At 39.5% G+C, this 23,330-nt stretch overlaps 1 protein-coding gene across 2 annotated transcripts in view; it reads right to left on the bottom strand.

Moving 5' to 3' along the window:
* Nckap1 (NCK associated protein 1) overlaps positions 1 to 16,823 on the bottom strand; it is a 73,554-nt gene extending 56,731 nt beyond the window's left edge. Inside the window, exons 1-2 of one of the 2 annotated variants that reach the window (XM_035447177.1) lie at positions 16,683 to 16,823; positions 3,822 to 3,932 (exon numbers count right to left, since the gene is read on the bottom strand). In XM_035447177.1, the coding sequence (XP_035303068.1) occupies positions 3,822 to 3,932; positions 16,683 to 16,790 (219 nt within the window). In that variant the 5' untranslated portion in view covers positions 16,791 to 16,823. The remainder of the gene's footprint in view (positions 1 to 3,821; positions 3,933 to 16,682) is intronic. The other variant, XM_027420070.2, reaches the window with a different exon arrangement.
* Positions 16,824 to 23,330: the final 6,507 nt, after the last annotated feature.

Here is a 23,330-nt window from a genome sequence, read left to right as displayed (position 1 = left end):
AGTATTGCTTTAAATGGGTTTCTAGTGCATTCCTCATACTGGATCATAACAGATCTTCAGATATGTAGGAGAAATAGGGACATCTCCACAGTTGAACTTTCAAGATAATGAAAAATAATAGCTCAATAACTTGGACAGTTTAAAAATAAATGTATTAGGGGCTGGAGAGATGGCTCAGTGTTTAAAAGCACTGCCTGCTCTTCCAGAGGTCCTGAGTTCAATTCCCAGCAACCACATGGTGGCTTACAACCATCTATAATGAGATCTGGTGCCCTCTTCCGGCCTGCAGGCATACATGCAGGCAGAGCATTGTATACATAATAAATAAAATCTTTAAAAAAATAAATGAATGAAATATACCAAAATGCACAGCCCAGTACATATGAAGACAAAATAAGTGGCTTCTATAATTACAAACCTGGTATGTCATAATTGTAATGAAATCTCATTTCATCAGCTTACTTTGAAGTATATAAGGCATTTTAATTTAACATTATAGCTGGGGATGGGGCACCCCTCATTCTTTAGTACAGTCTTTTACCCTAAATCCAAAATTAATAGACAAAGGGTCCTGAATAAGACTAAAAATGAAAACAATGAACAAGGCTGCCCTACACACCACCCTGCTGCCAACAGCAGTGCTTTCTTTGATATACACAGGAAAGTTGTGCTCACAGCTTCCAACAGAGTTAAAAAGCTTAGAGAGATGATGAGGCCAGTTATAAAAAAAAGGGACCAAAACCAGAAATATTTTTAGCTGCAATGTTGTAAGAATAACCCTTTACTTACATAATTTACTTTAGAAACTTGAAAAAACACGTTTAATTTGTATTAAAATAATCTCTATTCTTGAGTTTCTTTTCTTAAGTGGAGGACAAGAATTATTTAAAGCATGAATCAAAGCAGAAATAGTGCCAATTGTGGGGTAAGCATAAGCATGTTCTGTGGCACAAAGACTACTGTATAGAGCAGACAAAAATCTGCCACTTCCTATAAACTCCAGGCACTGTTGTCCTTCAAATCTTTAAACTTTCATTAACTAATTTTTGTTTTGAGACAGGGTTTCACTATATAGCCCTCAATGGCCTGAAAATCATTTGGTAGGCCAGGCTGGCCTCAAATTCACAGATTCACCTGTCTCTGCCTCTTGAGTGCTGCAATAAAACATGTAGCCTTCATGAACTAATTTTATGGAAGTGAAAAATAATTACAAAGCTCAACTTCTTATTTTCTAATCTAAACTAGCTAGGAGTCTATCATCAATATTTTAGCAGACCCAGACCAAAGCTGAGATAAGACCTCTCAAAGAGTCAATACATAATATAATGTGTATTTAAAAACAAACAAAAAACAGATAGCACAGAATAACATACATAGAATAATTGTAAAAGCATATGACAAACAGGCTCCACAGAGTAAACTGTACATATAGTCCTAACAGTTAACATCATGGTATCAATTTTATAGGTTCAACACAGAAAAAATACATATCATAGCAAGTTTACTCATAAATATATGCATTAAAAGTGAAGCACATACATATATATATGCACATAATCACACACATAAATGTTCACAATACTATTATTCATGGTCAAGAAAAGTAAAAACAATATAAACATCTATCAACTTATGAATGAATCCATAAAATATTTTATATTCACAATGGGATAATTTTCATAATAAAAAGAAGTGTGAAACCACCAGCATTTGGATAAACCTGGAAAGCACTGTACTGAATGGTAGAAGCCAGTCACAAAGTATTATATGTCATGATTATATTTACATAAGAGTTCTAGAATAGGCACAGACACTGAAAGTAGATCAGTGCTTGCCTAGGACTGGGAGGCTGGCAGGAATCAGGGATCCTGAATGCTCAGGAAGCAGATTTTCTTATAGGTGATTAACTGCTCTAAAACTGACTGAGTTGTTGAATACATTAAAAATCAATCAACAGTTTACTTCATGTGTGCCAGGCCAACAGTATGGTACCTGTGACTCAGAATTATTCTGTGACGATACTAAAAACCCTAGTCCTTACACTTAGGAGGTAAATTGTATGGCATATGGAATATTTCTAAATAAAATGTTTATCAAAAATTTCAATTTCATGCTTTTAATATTGAAAAAGGAAGAGAAACTATTAAAGAACTAAGATCTGCAAAGCATTTTTATTATAAGCAGTTTGCCAAGCATACTGAGAACAGTAAGAATTATTTATTGGCTCTTTCAGAAAATGTTTATTAATATTAAACAGTTAATATATATCTAATCAGCTCCTAATAAGATCTTACATTCAGTATATGTGCCATATGAAAATTAACATATGCTAAATTTAAGAGCTTTTCTGTCACTTCATTAGGAACAAATACATACTGAATTAAGTGATAGATTTTCATTTGTCATTTTGGATGAGTATATAATCTCTCAGAAAGAAGAGCAAATTAATGTTCATAGCTAACACCTTGTCCTTTCCATTGAGACTGTGAGACAGTCTCACTATGTAGTCTTGGGGGCCTGGACCACCCTATTAGACCAATCTAACCTGTCACCAAGAGCTGCGTCTGCATCTGCCCAAACGAGTGCACCACCACACCCGGCAGACTATGCAAATATTTTACTATGCAATGTAAATGAATACATGCTTTCTGTGCACTTTGTTTTAATTTTGGTTGTATGGAAATTATCAATGTAATACCATCATGCTGTTTTTTTTTCCTTTTAATTATCCACATTAAATAACTGTATTTTTAAAGTGTGTACTCTGAATAAAAATTTTTCTATCAGGGTCTCTTTGTATGCTTTTATACAATCAATTATAAAATACCAATGCACTCTTTTATAAAACCAAGATTTTCACCAACCCAAACTTCCAAAAAAAAAAAAAAGACTTTAACAAAGTGTTTAAAAGGCAGAAGAAAATCAAACCAAGACGTTTTAAAAGTACCTCTCCACATTGAAATGTTTTACATATTAGCAACAAGGAAAATATAAATCTTCTATAATCACATATCATTTGAGGCTAAAACATGACAATGTATCTTTTAAATAGATTCAAGACTGGGGCACTCATAAGGGGAAACTGCTAGAATAAATTTTTATATAAAGCAAAAAAGAAACAAGGGTTGTGGTATGGGAATATCAAAGGAAAAATAAAAGCAAAATGATGACTTGTTTCCAAGTCAATAAAACTTTTATAAATATGTTGCAGTAAAACAAAATTTTAGAATTGGCTATTCATAAGATTACTATAAAAACTGCCCCCCAAAAAAACACACCAGAAAGACTGAATATGACCAAACTTTATAAGAGAAAAATTCCATAGGAACTAATACGAGAAGAAAGACCCTAGTACCACAACCTCACTAACTTCAGAAATGCTTTTGCAACCCAAGAAACCAAGTAAGTGCCAGGGAAGCAAATACATCTTAAAAGTAAAAACAGCTGCTTACCAAAGCCATAAAGCTCTATAACACCACTGCCAACCTCAAAAGAAAATTAAGTTAATGATATAAGGATAACAAGATGCCCCAAGTAACCACATGCACATTTGGGGTGCTATTTATCTATACATTAACTATTCTTGTTGTAACTTCAAAGAAAATAGTGTAAGAAATGAAGATTTAACAATCAGCTAGAAGGTTTTCTAGTTTCAGAGATAAGAATACTGCCTTTACAAGCATTTAAGCAAGGTCTAAAATCAAGCAAGGTGTGCATCAAATGTTGCACACAGCATTAGATGAATGGGAGATACAATACTCCACAGAACATCACTCTTCTCATAGATGGGTGACGCCAAGTAGAAAATGGGGACAACTTACATTGTTGTTGCGCGTTTCTACAGCAGGAAATTTTCTGACTATGAATTTCACAGCAGATTCCAGGTTTTTATCAATAAGGTAGGATGGTTTAGCCTTGGGGTCTCCACATGCCTAAAAAAACAACAGTAATGAAAAAAAGTGAAATGTATCTTCCTAAAATCAAGGAAGAATAGCAAATCTGAAATCAGAAATTAGAAAGATTTATTGTTTTGGTGAGCAGGTGATAAAATGAACAGGCAAAGTGCAGGGATTGTCACAGCTGAAATATGCGATGGAGACAGTACAGAGATGTTCTTCTACTGAAAAAAACGCATGGAAAGTTTTAAAGCAGTTAGCGCAGAACAGCAGTGAAGGAAAAAGCTCAAACCTAAAAAAAGGAAAAGAAAATGAAAAACCTTTTTGGTTTGAGGTAGGTTTGTATTCATCTGAAGCTAATAAAGTATTACAAAATCAAATATTAAGTCCTAGAAATGTTTCTAAGTGTTATAAAATGAAGGTTTATGTTTTTGAAAATGTCTTCTCCAAAATGTTTTCCTCACTCACTGTCAACATTTGAATTCAAGAGTCCTAGTTCAGAAGAACTGGAAGCTGTTACCACTGAAGTAAGTTGGTCTGTACTCCTAACTCGTGTTGCCTGCTTCTCTGGCCATCTGCGTTACAACACTGTGTTCCCTCATACCAGCAGCACCTCAAGCAATGCACCTGTGCCTGTCCTCTCTCTCAAGAGCAAGGGATATGGAAATGTCCCCATCTGACCATATCAGCAGTGCAAGCTCCTCTGTCTGAAGTGACCTGGAAAGCACTATACAAACAGCAAGTATCAACAGTACAGTATGTAACAGGTAACTGCTTATGTGAGATGCTTTCTCTTAGGGAAATATTAAAAATCACATCATCCTTAATTTTTATTCCATTTTTAAAGCATATGCTACTACAGTGATGTCTGCTGTGTGTGAGGAGATACAGTACTGTAACCTGACCTTCTAGTTTACTATGGCTATGTTGTGGATTACAGAAAGAGAAGTTATGAAACATGAGACTGATCTGAAAGCGGGCAAGCGGGCAGAGGGAAGGTGAAAAGCTTTGCAAACCTTCCAAACTTGTCCTTGCTGGGGAAGCATTGTAATAAAAAGAGAGAAAATTACGTGTAAACAATGATTGTCAAACTATGACATACTTTCAGTAAAAATCTTATGCACTGCAGACTACCAATAACAATACAAAATGAGAACTGTATGGTGCTACAATTTATAACGTACTTAAGTAGCAGGTTCTATTATACAATAGGTTTATATAGTTTATACTATTCATATAGATTTAAATACTACTGTGTAAGTGTACAACCATGTCAGTATCTTAGGGGTCTTTCTAAACCAACTTAAAATAACACTAGAAAGAAGGAAAAATAAAGACTACATGCAGCTATAAAAATAGGAGCAAAACCATTAGTGAAATTTTACATACCTTAAAAAGAAACGGTAGCCAAGAATAAAAATGAATTGTTACAGGTTGAACTTTGTACTTCAACTCAAATTGAAACTATTTTTCAAATACCACCTAGCTTCCAATCCAAAGTATAAAATAAAGAAAGCCAATAAAAACATTCCCACTTTTATAAATGGAAATGGGAATGCAGTACCAATTCTCAGTATAATTAGATCAAACATTTTTTAAATTTAGAACTTAACCTTTAATGAGACTGACGAGGCTACTATGCAAATCCATTTCTACATAATATTAGGATAATCTGACTTTTCCTCAGACTATAATTTCTTTGAAATAGTTTCTTATAGACTGGTCTTGTAGTTTGTCATCTTTTTTCAAGATATTATATGTAACATAATCAAGACTCACATAACCAAGGCTCACATAACTAAGAAACTGCCCTTTAAAAATAGCTACAGATTAGCATTTTCTTATATAAAGCATGTCTAAGACAGCACAAAATCCTAAAGTGAATCAATATATTGACTTCTCATGATATGTATCTTTTATATTCTAATTATTTAAAAATTCAAGTACTTAACAGTATTGGCAGCTATCAATAAAACAATACCCATTTCCCAAAATCACAAAAGAAATCTGTACATAAACAGCTCTTCTTACACTGAAAACAGAATAAAAAAGGAACTTCAGTTCAGGGGACAAATAAAATTATACATAACTTCTTTTAGAAATTGTTGAGTTATTCTTTGCATGCTGCTCAGTGAGCATACCTGAGAGCATCCCTGAGATGTGACACCAGACTCTACTAAGCAGTTAGACTCTGATCTCTACCATCCAATAGCTCTGAGGCCTCACATTTATAACATTCCCTAGTCTCAGTTCCTTCTCCTGTAAGAGGCCAAAGGAAGAGTACTTACCTCACAGTGTCATTATGAGGGTTTGAAGAGCTTAGGTAATCCATGTAAAGCATTTAACAAAGCAAAGTGCCTGGCACATAAGTGCTCAAAACTGTACACCGTTATTAGGAATGGCTATAATAAATAAAGAATACGACAGTCACCTAAGCAGAAGTCTACTATGGAGACTGATCATTGGGAGGTCTCCATCATGGTATCTAGAAACAGCACATCTAGTTTAACTTCTTTAACTGTGAGTCCCTCTCTCAACCACATTGTTTCTAGCACTTACCCTAGGTCAACATACTATATTTGTTTTACTTACAAAAAGAATATAGATTTATGTTTCTGGTGCTGAGAATTGAACTTGGGAATGCAAAATTGCTAAGAGCATATTCTACCACTATATCCCAATGGCCTAAAACCGAGTTTTAAAACAGTGGTGCCCATAATCAAGTCCTGGCTAGGTCATATAATAGCTATAAAACCATGAGTTAATGATTTTACCCTTCATCTCTTGGTGTCTTCTTCTACTAAACTGGAGACAATAATTACAATGTGTCCTTAAAAGTTCTATATATTCACTACATGGGTGTGGAATGTTTGTGGGTGTGAAGAACTTTCGGGTGTATGTCACATACAATGAACATTAAAGAAAAAAAATAAACCTAATACAAATACAAGGATGCACAAAAGTTCCATTCTACTTTTTCTAAAATCAACTTACTTAACATATTTACTTAATTTAATAATATTTATATGAGGAATACTCAAAAAAAAAAGAAAAGTACAAGAAAAGCTAAACTATGATCTGATTAAGGTACCCTGGTAAGATACACACTAGCAAGGAGCTCTAACTTTAACTCAGTTATGGTTTTCACATAATACTACCACAGTAGAAAAATCTAACTGACCAAAAATCTGTCTATAAAGATTAATTTCCCCACTATTGTTTTAGAACAGAAATTGTCAATATATTTGAAAGCATCTCATGCTATCAAAATTATAATTAATCCTTTACTTTTGATTAGTCACCCTAGAAGTAGAGATTTTTTTATAAAACTACAAACATCACTACACTTAGCTACTAAAACCATCTGTACTAATATATCCAGAAAGGCTCATAACAAAGATTGAATCTAAACATGTTAACAAAAGGTCAATGTCCCTGCTGTGCAAGCATAAAGACATGAGTTCAGATCCTAGTAACCAAGTAAAAGCCCTGTGTAGCACTGGGGGAGGTTAGAGGCAGAGAGATCCATAGCGCCGATGGCTAGCCAGATTAGCCAGAATGCTACTTTGGTGGGCTGGCTATGTAACTCAGCAGGCTGAACACACCCCTAACCCCTCCCCCAGTACAGATGCACAGTACAGAAAAAAAGAAAAGAAAAGAGGGAAGGAGGGAGGGAGGGAGGGAAGGAGAGAGGGAGAGAGATGTGTGCCTTTTTGCTCAAATGGTCCAAAGCCCATCTGATTTAACTAAGGGTATTATTACTACCTATCTTATAGGTGGACATAATATTAAGATATACATATAAATGCTTATCTCAACGCCAAGAACCCAGTTCTAAATCACATCTCCTCACTTTTAAAGTAAAACTTTCAATCTATGTGGATTTCCAACTTTACCTTCATATTGCTAATACAACATCTGTATGTTAATTTTCTCACAAAACCAAATCAAATGTTATCATCAGGAACAGATTTCCAGAAAACATATTATTTAAGTCGCAAAATAAATGCCTTTGACTAGAAACACCATACTAGATCTGGTAGAATTTTTTCAAGTAACCTACCATTGAAATCCTTTTCAATTCTTTCCACAAGCTAAGACTACACACCACAGCTTAATTTTACATGCTTAAAGCTACATGTTTTTCCATCAGGCGGTGGTGGTGCACGCCTTTAATTCCAGCACTTAGGAGGCAGAGGCAGGCAGATTTCTGTGAGGTCGAGACCAGTCTGGTCTACAAGAGCTAGCTAGTTCCAGGACAGCCTCCAAAGCCACAGAGAAACCCTGTCTCGAAAAAACCCAAAAAGAAAAAAAAAAAAAAAAAAAAAAAGCTACATGTTTTCCCAAGAACTCAAAAGATTAAAAAAAAAAAAAAGCATTCTCAAAATCCCACTACCTATTCATAAAAGATTATTAACAAAATCAAGAAACAACAAAATAATAAAAAATAAGAGAGGAGGAGAAGCAACATTTCTGGGGCAATTCTTGTATTCAAAGGCACCAACACTTTAGAAATTACCTGAACAGAAGAGCTTCAGAGAAACAAAGTGGCCTGCCAATCAAGGGTTTAGTCACTAACCTGCATGACCCAAATACAATCCCGTATCTTAATATCGAAATACCAGAAGATATATCTCTAGAAGGATGTCAAGGCAATATATAAAAAAATTCTACATTTTGTAGTGGTATTTTGTTTATGATCTAACAAATAAAGCTTGCCTGAAGATCAGAATGCAAAGCCAGTCACACTAGTTAGCCATAGAGGCCAGGCAGGGTAGTACACACCATTAATACCAGCACTCAGGAAACAGGCAGATGGGTCTCTTGTTAGTTAAGGCCATCCCGAGCTACAAGAAATTGATCCAGTCTAAAAGAGAAACAGCGCTCACACAAAGGTGATCTCATCACTTGAAGTGACACACCTTTAATCCCAGCCCTAAGGAGGTGGAGACAGGAAGGGATATGGCTGGACAGAGAGAGGAATATAAGGCAGGAGGAGACAGGAGTTCATGGCAGTCTGAGACAGCAGTCTGAGGAGCAGTGTAGTCTGAGGAGCAGTTAGTCTGAGGACAGGATCGCCCCTTCGGTCTGAGCATTGGTAGAGGTGATAATTTTCTAGTAGCAGGCTGCTCTGCTTCTCTGATCTCTCAGCTTTAACCCCAATAGCTGACTCTGAGTTTTTATTATGAAGATCAAAGACAATTCATGCTACAACATTCTTACCATAATTCAGCTGCCCAGAACTGACTGATCTGACAAGCTTTTTAAAAAATATAGCACAGTCTTGAATTGCAGAATCACTGGTTATTACTCCAATTTTTTTCCTCCTGTACCTGCAATATTTTGGTCAGCCAATCTACTTTAAGCTAATACTTTCCCTGAGTTTGAGTAGGGGAAAAAAAAAAAATACTTCACCAATAGTTTAGGCTAAGAGGCCAAGAGAAAAGTGTGTAAAAATTATTAGAAATGCTTTCAAATCATGTAGTTCTATTAATAATTTTAGCTCTTAATTAAAGTCAGTAATTGCAGATCTAAAGATAAAGAAATTATAATGACTGTTCTCCAGGCACAAATCTTGGGAAAAATCATGATCTAAGAGGATCAAACCATTACATCCTTCAAAATCATTTTATTTCTGGGTTGGAGAGATGGCTCAGAGTTAAGAGCACTTCCTGATCTTGCCTAGGAACCGGGTTTGAGTTCCAGCACACAAGTGGTAGTTTACAACCATCCATAACTCCAATTCCAGGGGTTTGGAATCAATAACTCTTCTGACTTCCTCAGGCACCAGGCACACACATGATGCAGATATATATATATATATATATATATATATATGTATATGTATATGTATATGTATATGTATATGTATATGTATATATATATATATGTCATGAAACAATGGTTTGTTTAAGTTTTATACACTGACATAGTTGTGCCCAATATTGAGTAGAACTTTAAAGAACTACTGCAGAACACACTTCTGCAATTACTCTGTATGAACACTAACTAGATGTCAAGTAGAGAAAACGGCACTTAAGTATTTTTAAAGGTAGAACAGAACTGGACTTAATGGGAAGGGGTGTGTTCTGTTCCAAGACCCCAAAACAGATAACAGCAGCCAACATTTATTCTGTTCATTCCTTTTTTAAAGCTTAAGGGGAGGAAGGAGGGGGAGGAGAGAGAGTGTGTTAATTGCAGGTTATCTGTAGAGGCCAAAGGAGGATGTTGGATCCTCTCAAGTTGGAGTTACACATATCTGTGAGCCAGGAACCAAACTCAGGTCCTCTGGAAGAGCAGTAAGAACCCTTAATCAGTGAGTCATCTCTCCTAGCCCATTATCCCTTGTTAAATTAGTACAGTACAGGCACTGTACTAATACTTGACATAAACAAACCCACTTAATTATCAAACTATGAGGTTAGTAACAGTATTGCACCTTGTGGGAGAACTGGATTATCTACTTGAGATTCTAAGAATGGAAATCAGTAATACTGAGGACTGGAGATAGAGTGCAGTGCTAGAGTGCTAGCCTAGAGCCAGCAGGGCTAGTAAGGCTTTAAAAAGGCAAAAGATGCAGGTCCGCATCTGACAGGCCCTGAGGGCAGGTACATACCATGAGGACATTTTGTGTTTACAAGAGAGTCCTGTGCAACCTTCCAAAATGTAGTTATAACCTAGCTGACAAACTGAATCTTGACAATGAAGAGCTGTTGGAGGAAGAAACCAGAGGCAGTAAGGACTGCAACACTGTTTTCTTATAGCAGAGCTTCTTAGCTCACAACTACTGACTTGTGTGTGTGTGGGGGGGGGATAATTCGATTGTAAGTAAGACTACTAATCTCACTTTATAAATTATAGCCAAAAGGACAAATAATTTGGTCAAGGTTAAAACAAAATAGTATTAAAGCTTCACCTAGAATGTGACACCCAACCCACAAACAATGTCATAAATACAGGGAAGCATAGTTTGTTTGCCTATTAAAAAAAATTAAGTTTGGCTACATGGCTCAGTTGTTAAAGACCTGCCACTATGTCTGATGACTGGAGTCAATCTCCAATACCCATATGATGGAAGAAAAGAACAACTTCCCCCAAGCTGTCATCTGACCTCAACACAGGGGTGTGTTTGCACACGCGCTCTCTCTCTCTCAAAAATATTAGCACAGGTACTTTATAACATATTTTGTATCGTTATTCTACTGAACAAAAGTTGTTCTTTCTTAATTTAATCTTTCTTAATTCTTGCCTGTGCACTGGGCATGCCTGGGATCGCCAGATACCAGAAAAGGGTGTCAGATCCCCTGAAACTGAAGTTAAGGACAGTTGTGAAGAGCCATGTGGGTGCTGGGAATCAAACACTAATCCTCTGGAAGAGCAGGCATGTTCTTAAGTGCTAAGCCATCTCTACAGCTCAGAAAATTTCATTTTTTCATTAATTTATTTGTGTGTGAGGGGGGCGTGCAGAGAGGGAGATATGGAAGGGGACATGCTCTCATCTGCCATGGAGCAACAGGTAGAGGTCAGAGGACACCTTTCCAGAGTTTGTTCTGTCCTTCCACCACGAGCCTTTTATTTATTTATTTATTTATTTATTTATTTATTTATTTATTTATTTATTTATTGTGTATACAGTTTTCTGTCTGCATACCAGAATAGAGCACCAGATCTCATTATAGATGCTTGAGAGCCACCATGTGGTTGCTGGGAATTGAACTCAGGATCTCTGGAAGAGCAGCCAGTGCTGTTAAACACTGAGCCATCTCTCCAGCCCCCCACCAGGAGCCTCTTAATCATTCTCCGGTCATCATGCCTGGCAGAAGTGCTTTTACTCACTGAGCCATCTCACTGCCCCTCAATTTTCATAGTAGGTTCTTCAGAAACCTGACTGTAGGTAGATCCAATTCAATTTCTTAAACATCTCAAAAGAATATGCAATTGATGGTAACGTGCCAATAACCTAACGGAAATGTACAAGTAGAGGAATAATTTTCCTTTTTACTGTGCTTACTTGTGATGAAATTTGTATGAAAGGATCATTTTCATCGTTGTCAGTGCATCAGTGAGTATTAATGGAGATTTCAGTTTGGTTTTGTAATGAATTACAAGGAGAGATAATTTTAAACTAGCAATTTAAAATTGTAACTCAAATTTCTTTGGTAAAATATATTTTGTATCAACTTTACATGTTAAGCTTATTTCCTTTTGTGATTTTCTTTACATGGGTTGAATGTAGGTGTGTGACATGTATATTCATGTTGAAGCCAAAGGTCACCTTTGGTGTCACTCCTTAGGGAGTTACCTAACCTTTTTGGAGAAGTGGGGGGGGTCTCTCACTGGGGTCTGAGGTTGGCTGATTTGGGACTAGATGAGGCTGGCTGATTACTCAGCAAGCTCTAAGAATCCACCTGTTTCTATCTTGATCGAGCTGGGATTACAAATCTGGAATTTTAGGTCAGTACTGGGGACCTTACTCATATGCTTGTGTATCAAGCCCTTCCCCAGCAGAGCTGTCTCCTCAGCTCCCTTTATGGTTGGTTATTGTTAAGATTCATTCAGTCTCTGATGTATTATAATGTGTACAAGATGAAAGAACTAACCACATAAGTAAAACTAACAGAAATAAATAGGACATTTTGCTTAAACTGGGGGAAGTATATATAAAACAGGGAATTAGTATGAAGAAAAACAGTGAAATAAAATTTTTCTTCTGTAATTTTCATTTTAGATTTTTTATTTTCAAAGACAAAAAGTGATGCTGGGAATTTAGCTTGGTGTCAGAACACTTCTAGCAAGACTGCCTTTGGGATTTGGTTTGTAGCACTGTCTTGGGTATGAAATCACAAAGTCAAATAATAATTTTGTACACTGAAAAACTATGTAGACTGCAATACAAGAAATACAATTAGAAAGTGTGATTAGCCTAAGTTGTTTCATTAATAGTACTCAAACTAAGTTTGTTTAATGAATAGCTTAATTAATAGTAATCACACGCCTAAGATTTCTTGCTCAAGTTTTCAATAGAGTTTGCTAGTGAATATATTAAGTTCTTAAGATCATAGGAATTGATACTGTTATTAAGAATTTAACAATACTGTAGGCTTTGGTCAAATGAAACTATTCCCTGTTTGAGCATAGTACTGCAGTATTTTATTAATAACATCAAACTTCATAAAATCTTAAATTGTTAATGTGTAAACAGATTTGTGTATCTGACAGTTTCAAATAACCTCTTGAAAGAATCTTGAAAATACTTCCTTATAAAACTAATCTTTTAGGTAATCACAATGTTGAGAGGGCTTCCCCGTTGTGATATTTTGTGTATGATCAACCAAATAAAGATTGCCTGAAGATCAGAATGCAAAACTAGCCACAGCCATAGAGCTCAGGCAGTGGTGGTACACACCTTTAATCCCATCAGATACACTAGTTAGCCATAGATACTGGGTGGTGGTGGTGCAAGCCTTTAATCCAGCACTAGAGAGGAATATAAAACAGGAGCTCAGGGTCTCAGACTATAGTCACTCTTCAGTCTAGGCAGTCTGAGGAGCATTTGGAGATGCAATCAGAGTACTTGATCTCCCCTTCCTACTAAGCATTGGTAGAGGTGAGAACTCTCTAATGGCTGGCCTCTTTCCTTCTCTGGTCTTCAGCTTGAATCGCAACATCTGTCTCTGGGTTCTTTTTATTCGTTCTACAGTGATATTTTGTATATGATCTGACAGATAAAGCTTGCCAGAAGATCAGAGTGCAAAGCCAACCACACTACTTAGCCATAGAGGCCAGGCAGTGGTGGCTCATACCTTTAATCCCAGCACTCAGGAGACAGAGGAGGATCTCCGTTATTAGTTCAAGGCCATCCTGAGCTAAACGAAATTGATCCAATCTAAAAGAAAAACAGAGCTCATACAAGGTAATCTCAGCACTTGGGATCTCATGTCTTTAATCCCAACACTAGAGAGGAATATATGGTGGGAGGAGACAGGAACTCAGTGCAGTCTGAGAACAGGATTGTCCTTTTGGTTTGAGCATTTGTAGAGGTGAGAACTCTAGTGGCTGGCCATTTTGCTTCTCTGATCTTTAGCTTTAACCCCAATATCTGACTCTGGGTTTTTATTATTAATACCAATTAGAATTCATGCTACACCCCCCCAACTGTATTTAATCACTATCTATTGAATGTCTTCTCTAACATTAGAGAAACAGGTATATTAAGTCCACCACCAAGATATTCATATCTTGATTAGAGAGATGTGTAGCTAGCTAGTCTAATGCAGTGTGTAAGTAGGATTGTAGGAGACTTGAGACTTTAAAGATTTTAGGGTGGGAAAGATAGAAAGATGGATAGGAACATTTGTGCCAGGTTTTGAAATATGAGTAGGAGCTGACAACTATTTTAATTCAAGTTCCAGAGGCTCTAACACCTTCTTCTGACCTCTGTGGGCATCAGGTACACAAATGGTACAGAACTACATGCAGGCAAAACCACTCATACATATAAAACTTAAAACCTAAAGAAAATAAAAATAAAAAGATTATGTGATTTATATTGCCATAGAATACACACAACATGGACCTTATAAACAATGATGAACAGATCTTACTTCTTTGGCTAGATGTTTGAACAAATGTTTCAATCCTTAGCCAGCTGAGTATAGACAGGCAGCTGATACAGACAGGCAATTCCACAGGCTAAAGATTCAAATTCTATCAAAAGGGCCAGCAAGATGGTTCGGAGCGTAAAGCCTGATTCCATGTCTGATTCTAGAAACCCTCAAGGTAGAAGAAGAGAACAGACTCTCACAAGTTATCCACTAACCTCCAAGCACCTGATTGCTTCCCCACTCTCTCTCTTCCTGCCACAAAACAAACAGCAGATGCATTTAACACAGAGTCTATTTTCACCAAGCACTAATCAAAGCCTATGTGCTAGGCAATGCCCTAAGTATTAGTCTTCAAAATGAATTACTCTTCTCAGAAGAAATTCATAAGCCAAGTACGCAAAATATTTCAAGTAACTAACTATATGTAAGTGCTGAAGTATACAACATTTCAATAACTCAAAATGCTTAACAATTAGATATAATGACTGCGTTCACTTATTTTCCATTTCAGGGGTCAACACAACAAGAGCCCGAGGTTTCTCAAAACAGGAAGTGAAAAACACTTTGAAAAAAGGCCACAGACTAATTATAAGTTTAAATGTTTAGAATTCCATTTACTATTACCCATGAGAATAAAATATTTAAGTCTGTTTATATTTATTCTATAAAAATGTTTAGAGACTTGACTGCATCAAAGAAAGTATTTTGCTCAAACACCCAAATCACTTCTGATGTTACTCTCACTTCCTCTTCTAGAAACCATCATAACCATTTCCTCTTTAACCACAATACCGCAGGTCTAGTAACTTTTAGTAACATTTGACTTGCTGGGTTTTTTTTTAAGAAAACAAAGTCCATATAAAACTTAGATTTCCAAGATTTCTTAAGCAGTGAAATCCAAAAGTCGTTCATCATCAATGCAACTTATACTACCTAAAATTGAAAATTTCCAAACCCCATAAAGTTGCAATCAAGGGGTGAATGTAGAGGACTTTATCATGTCACAGACTGAATGGGTACATCCTAGCTCCAGAGTGTGCTGGGTTTAGAGACAACCATTCATTGAAACCAAGTGAGTAAGCAGAACAACACAGCTATCCTTTCCCAGGATTTAGTATTACTAACTTAAAGCAGTGTGCTTCAGAATTAGTGTCTAAATCAAATTGGAGAAGTAAAACAAGTTTATACTCGAATGCTTTGACTTCAAGTTTTAAAAGAATCTTCAGCAATACTCACAACCTATATACTCCATTGCTATGGTCAAAGGGCAATATTTAACGTTATACTCTTTTAAAACGAGATTATGAAAAATCTGACATACACATACAAACCCACAAGAATGTAGATGTATAAAATGTACCAAAGACAAACTTTTTCTCTACTAAATTCCCTGAGGCTCATCAAAGAAGTCTTAAACGGATTTGAGGTTGTTTTCCTCTAAGGTAAATTAATGGCATTTCCCCCCTATTTTTATCTCTACTTTTCTTAACTTCAATACAGCTCTCCACTCCCTAATCTGAAGGCACACGGATTTCCAATAGGTCTACTGACTAGTTACTCAAATCCTCGCATATGTTTTGAAGGGAATAGCAATGGGAGCAGATTTCGTTTTTATTTTATGCAGCCATTGTACTTTAAGGAATGGTGCCTTGGTGCTCCCCAGATAGGGTTGGGAAAACTAAAATGAGGAGGAGTAGAGAGGAAAGGTTGTTATTCCTGTTCTAGTGACTCACAGCCTACAAGTATTTCAGACGAAAACCGGTTCCACCCTCACTTCCCCCTCCTGTCCATCTCCAAAATGAAATTATCCTAAACGTCAACATGCTGGGGGGTGGGGTGGGGGAGCTTTATTCAGCGACCGAAATATCAAGTGACCAAGTGGAGAGCGGAGCCCTGAGGGTCGGTCGCCACATTCCCACACTCGCAAGCCAAGAAACCCGGGCCCGTTCGCCGCAGCCCGGGAAGGCCGCGCGTCTCCCTTCCCGCAAACCAACGCGCCGCGGCGGCCATGCGCGGCCCGGCCGGCTCCTGCCGCCGGGAGCCGGGAAATGGCTCCTGCCTGCCCGCCCCGCGGCTCACTCTAGGCCGCGGCGCATCCCGGAGGCCCCGCGCGATTAGGCCGAGCTCGCGCCCGCGGCCTTCCCCCGCCGCACCCCGCCCGGCCTCGCCGGCCCGTGCGCACCTTCTTGATGTTGTAGAGGCGCGTGAGCATGCCGACGCCCCGGTCGTTGAGGATGGTGAGCTTCTCCGCCAGCTTCTGCTGACTGGGCTGCAGCACGGAGCGCGACATGGTGCGGCCGCCGCCGCCACCGCCGCCGGGCGCGCAACTCCGCGGCTCGCCGCCTCCCTCAGGCCCTCCCGGCCGCCCGCCCGCGACCTCCGCCTCAGCGCGGCGCGCCCATGCCGCGCGCCCACCCGCGCCGTGACACAGCAGCCGCGGCGCTCGCTTCCGCCCGCCGCCCTTCCGCCTCCACCCGCGGAGCTCTCCACCCCAGTCCCCCCCCACCCGGGCCGCCTTTCCCGGCTCCTCCGCTAGGTGTGGTGGTGGCGGCGGCGGCGGCGGCGGCTGAGAACGAGGCGGCTTCCCGTAGCCGGGACCGGCGCTCGGTCACCTGATCGGCCGCGCCGGCGCCCCCGCGAGGCCGCCGGGAGAACTGCGGCCCGCGCCCTGTGCGCCCTGCCGGGCCTCGGCTCCCGGGACCCCAGGCCGCCTTCCTCGACTTCCCCCGAAGTTGCCTCAGCTCCCCACCCCCCGGGACCCGCAGCGGCGTTAGGGTGGGGACGCTGTGTTTCGGGAGACTTTGGTCTCGAGACGGGGCTGGCGGCGACTCGGAGCGCGTTTTCCTCCCACGCCTTGACAGACGCTCCCGGGAGAACGCGGCAGATGTGTGCTCCGCTCGACCGGCATCGCCTCGCCGCGGTCCCCGCTCCCGCCTCCAGCCGGCTTCAGAGGAAGGAGGTCGGAAGTGAGGGCAGCTCGAGTTCCTGAGATGATCAGAATGGAGAATTATCAGGGAGCAGCACCCATCCGGCGGAGACACGAATAGGCTATGGCGTGTGGTAGGCAAAAACAACAACAACAACAAAAACAAAAAACCCAAATGTTTGTTCGGTGAAGGAGGGTTCGCTCCCAGCCTTCTCCTTAAATACCTAGAAGCAACTCTACTTTTCCACCCCCCACCTACCAAGGACTGTTTGTCATCATCCCACTCCGCGTCCACTCCTGATCCCACAGGGTTTCAAACATGAACAAAATGTGTCTCCACTGGAATGACTAGAGTGAAAACTTCCACCGCGGGGGACTCACGTCACTTGGACATTTGGGGCTTTAACTAGTATAAATCAAACACAAAATGCCTCACCACCTTAAATAAAAGGCATTCTGAAGTTAATAAGATACTGAATTCATTAAAGCAACTTTCTAATGAAATGTAACAAATAGCTTCAAAGATATTTTTAAAAGCTACTGTATCCACTAGCTTACAGAAATCTACAAGAGCACACAGAATAGATTTTCCTTAAGGGCTGTTTAAGAGTCCTAGTCCCACCAGAAAAGTGGAAACTTATCTGTCAGTGTGCAACATACATATACGTAGAGCTGCATACCTTGAATGTATATATTCTTTCCCTCTCCCGCTCATTCCTCTCTCCTCCTTCTCAGAGAGACCATCTGTTGAGTTATTTACTCTGTTATTAACCAAGTGGGAACTTTAATTTACTAGGTACTTGCCATGCTGGTAGATAACATTTAAATTTACCAGAGGCCCAGGGTCCAAACCAGAGACAATTAAGAGGAAACTGGAAAGGGGACGCTGCTGTGAGAATTTGGGGACAATCAGACAAGAAAATGTAACGCTACTGGATGTAGAGAACTACTGGATGTGTGTCTTTAGGGAAGCCAGGAATCAATTCTGTCTAGATGGATAGCTGTTTTTTTTTTTTTTAAGATGCATTTATTTTTATTTTGTGTGTATGAATGTTTTAGCCTACATGTATGTTAGTGCACTTGTGTGCGAGCCTGGAGGCCATAATACGGTGTCAGATCTCCTGGCACTGTAGTTGTGGGCAGTTGGGTTAGGTCCAAAGCAGGCCCTCCAAATGGCAGTGCCACCAGAATGTCCTAAATGACAATCTGAGCTCTAGACAGAGCAAGAAAATGACACATAAATTTGAGCAGAATTCTTATTCTTCAAGAAAAGCTATCATGCTTCCAGGTGATCTTTTGTTTCTTTGTGGTTTGGGGTAGGAGTTGTTGTTTTATTTTGTTTTGTGTCTCTCTGTTGAACTCAAGCTGGTCTTGAACTTTTGGTGGTTGTCTTAGTTACTTTTCTAATGCTGTGATGAAATACTATAACCAAAGCAACTTATAAAAGAGCTAGTTTAATTGGGGATGTATGTTCAGAGGGTTAGAGTCCATGGCCATCGTGGAGACATGGCAGCAGACAGGCAGGCAGGCTCGGTGCTGGAGTAGTTACTGAGACCTGCCAAGTGTGAGGCAGAGAGAGCTAACTAGGAATGCCTTGAGCTTCTGAAACCTCAAAGTCTATCCATTCTCAGTGATACACCTCTTCTAACAAGGCCACACCTCCTAATCCTCCCCAAATAATTCCACAACTGGGGACCAAGTATTCAAGCATGAGCCCATTGGGACCATTCTCATTCAAACCCCACAGTCTCTCCCTGCCTTGCCTCCCATGAGCTGAGATTATAGGCATGTGTACCATGCCTGGATTCCATATGAACTTGAGCACTTATAGCTGTTTATACCTTAGAGTATCCAATAGAAGAAGCATGCAGATACTCATTGTCTCAGTCAAGGTTACTGTTGTAATCACTGTCCTATTGCTATGAGGAGACACCATGACCAAGGCAATTCTTATAAAAGAAAGCCTTGCTTACAATTTCAGAGGTTTAGTTCATTGTCATCATGGAAGGGAGCATGGCAGCAGGGAGCATGGTACAGCATGGCAGGCTGGTGGTGGAGAAGTAGTTGAAAACTACATCCTGATCCGAAGGTAGAGAGAGGGACTCTAGGCTTGGCATGGGCTTTTGAAACCTCAAAGCCTACTGCCAGCAACACACTTCTTCCAGTAAGGCCACTCCTCCAAATCCTTTTAATCCTTCAAATAATGCCTCTGACTGGTGACTAAGCATTCAAATGTATGAGCCTATAGGGCCATTCTTATTCAAACCACCACAATTACTATTGCTATGACAAAACACACACCATGACCAAAGCAACTTGAGGAGGAAGTGCTTCATTTGGCTTATACTTCTACATCACAGTCCATCTTCAAAGGAAATCAGGGGTCAGGAACCTGGAGGCAGTAGCTGATGCAGAGGCCATGGAAGAGTGCTGCTTACTGGCTTGTTCCTAATGGCTTGCTCAGCCTGTTTTCTTTTTCTTTCTTTCTTTTTTTTTCTTTCTTTTCCCCCTTTGGTTTTCTGTTTGTTTTTGGCTGGTGGCTAGAGGCAGTTCAAGACAGGGTTTCTTTGTGTTGTCCCAACTGTCCTAGAACGCTCTCTGTAGACCAAGTTGGCCTCAAACTCACATAGATCCACCTGCTACTGCTTCCTGGGGGCTAGAATTAAAGGCATGTGCCACTACTTCCTGGCTTGAGCCTGGTTTTCTGTAGAACCCAGGACCACCAGCCCAGGAGTGACCCCACGCACAAAGGCCTAGTATATCCCACATCAATCACTAATTAAGAAAATGCCTACAGCCTGACTTATGATTGTATTTTGTCAGTTGAAGCACCTTCTTCTCCAATGACCCTACTGTGTGTCAAGTTGAAATAAAACTAGCCAGCACACTAATCTTATTTGATTACTTACAAGTAATTTTTAAACAAACTAACCTGTAATAAGACAAGTCCATTTGAGTAAAAGACATTAGGTCTCCCCACCTGGTGGGGGGGGGGTGTTTACAGGGCTGCTGAGATGGTTCAGTGGATAACGGAGCTTATCACCAAGTCTGATGACCAGAGTTCAATCCCCGGGACCAAGATGGTAGGAAGAGAAAAAACCATTTCCACAAGTTGTCCTACACACACATACACACACACACATGCACACACACACACACACACACACACACACACACACACACACACACACAGAGTTATTTTCATTTAGTCAAGGGAATTGAAGAGATATCCCAAATAGCAAAGGTTATAGCCATTGTCCTTGGTTGCCTCACAGAACTTAAAGGTAAGGTTTTATAGCTGAAGATACCACACATTTCAGATATAGGACTTCAAAGAGCTGAGCTGGAACTGATCTGAAAGTCTCCTACCTGTGGACTAGCCCTCATAATATGGGAAGGTATAAAGCTGCCAAGAGAGAAAAGCAGTCCTACCCAGATATAAAACCTAATAACCACCACAAAGACCACTATGACAAGATATCCTCAAAGGCATAATAGTATCATTTACATATTGGGGGTAACCAACAACTATCTATTTGAACTTAAGGTTAATATAACAGAAGTCATGCCTGGTACCAGAAACCTAGCTAAATGACTGGTTGGAGAGATTGTAGACCCAAGAGAAGAACCTACTACTGTAATTTTTCCAAACCAATAGAATTTCTAACTGCATTCTAAACATTACCTCTTATACCCATAGATAAATGTGGCTTTCACTTCTCATCAAAAAAGCTTCTTTATGCAGTAGATGGAAGCTATGGCAGTTATTCATAACTGGCCAAATGCAGAGAATAAGAGGCTGTGGGGTACACACGCCCACTTGACACATCTGCAATACAACCTCCACATCGAAAGCTCAGGAAGCATTGTGGAAGAGAGGGTAGAAAGAACCAGTGGGACCAGAACATCTGCTTCAAGATAGTATATCTTCTGTATATGACTGGGAAGCTGCACCCATGAAATCTCAACTGAGCAAGATGTACACAATGATAACACAATTGATAGGCCATTGTGGGTTGGAGAAATCTCACAAGGCTTTACCCCTAAATGCAGAACTACAGTCAATTACTTACTGGCTGCTGGGAGAGGGAGAATTAGTCGTCTCCAAGGATGAGCTCCCTGATCCGGAATCCAATTCCATGTGTTCAACCCTGAACAAGTACACATACAGGCAACAGCTCAATAGGGAGGGGGTGTGTGTGTGTGTGTGTGTGTGTGTGTGTGTGTGTGTGTGTGTGTGTGTGTAAACAGTAATTGAAGAACAGGTCATGAATTTGAGGCCTCTTGAGGGATGGGTTTACTGCAGCAAAACTTGATTTTAAAGATAATCGTTTGTTTAACTAGCTTTATAATCTCTGTATTAAGAAAATAAAATAAGAAATAGAAATTAAAATAATGTTTATGAGATACACTATGGGTCAGGTTTTAATAAATATGCTACCTATTTCAAGAAGAAACATTTGCGATGTTACATAATCTTGTTTTCTCTCTCTCTCTCTCTCTCTCTCTCTCTCACTCTCCTTCTTTCTATCCTTCCATCTCTTCTGTTTGCTTTCTTCCCCCTTACAACACTGGTGGATAAAACCCAGGTCCTAGATGAATGCTAAGCAAGCACTGTACTCTGAGATAATAAGGAAACTGACGTATAGATAACTATTTTTTAACTGCAGAAGGGCTACCCCATAGCAGATCTGGTATTGGATCCCTTATCTGTCTAACTCCAAACTTCATACACGAAGTTTACTGTAATAGTAATAAGATCAGTTGGGTAAGATTATATCTTTTATTTCATCTGGTCAACAGGTGTCTGCATTTTCCTTTACAATCCCTTAACCCTGTCCAATCTCCATGAATGTTTCCTTCAGTTACCATTCTTCAATTCACAGTTAATGTCTGATCTGGTTTCCCTGACAGATATAGCAGAGACATAAGCTTTGCTTTCTTCAGAAACTACAAAAAATTGCTTATGGAATGCTCTTTACTAATTCTGAAGGGTTTTTTTTTTTTGATTATGCATTTTATTGCATCCAACAGCCCTATAGTCTATGGGGCTTTTTGGTGTTTGGAGGGGATTTTTGGTTTGGGTTTTATTTTTTCATACAGTATATTTTGATCCTGTTTTTCCATCCCACAACTTTTCCTAGATCCTCCCTTGCTCCTCACAACTTAACTTCATGTGACTTCCCCGCTCTGTCTCTCTCCCTTCTTCCCTCCCTCAAACCAAAATTCAGTTTCTCCAACAGAGTGTCACTGAGTATGTCAACTACACTGTAGTTCAAGGAGTAGTTGGTCAACAAAAAGAACTCCCATGTTTTGTTTCTGTGGACCTTTTGTTTCATTTTGTTTTGCTTTGATTTTATTTTTTGTCTTACTGAGTTTTTGCTTGTTTGTTTTGATTTTCATTTTTTTGTGACGATTCTTATTTTGCGTTTTTTTTTTAAATCAGCTGACTCAGCCTGTTGTAGGATATTTGTATACTATGTGATGTGGTGATATTTTATTGACCTAACAAATAGAGTTTGCCCAAAGATCAGAGTCCAGAGATTGCCACACTAGTTAGCTATTGAGGCCAGGCAATGGTGGCACACACCTTTAATCCCAGCACTCAGGAGACAGAGGCTGACTGATCTTTGTGAGTTCAAGGCCACCCTGGATTACACAAATTGATCCAGTCTAAAAGAGAAACAGAGCTCACACGAAGGTGATCCCAGCACTTGCGATCTCACACCTTTAATCCCAGCACTACGGAGGTGGAGACTGGAGTGATATGGCTGGGCAGAGAGAAGAATATAAGATGGGAGGGGACAGGAGCTAAGGTCAGTCTGAGGATTCATAGAGACAGAAGCAGTCTGAGGATTCAGTCTGAGATACAATCTGAGGATTTGTAGGGACAGGATTGCCCCT

Source organism: Cricetulus griseus, chromosome 6 (assembly GCF_003668045.3).
Source record: "Cricetulus griseus strain 17A/GY chromosome 6, alternate assembly CriGri-PICRH-1.0, whole genome shotgun sequence".
In the NCBI taxonomy this organism is placed as follows: domain Eukaryota; kingdom Metazoa; phylum Chordata; class Mammalia; order Rodentia; family Cricetidae; genus Cricetulus; species Cricetulus griseus.
The sequence above is the reverse complement of the archived record's forward strand: the minus strand, read 5'-3'. Positions and strand labels throughout refer to the sequence as shown.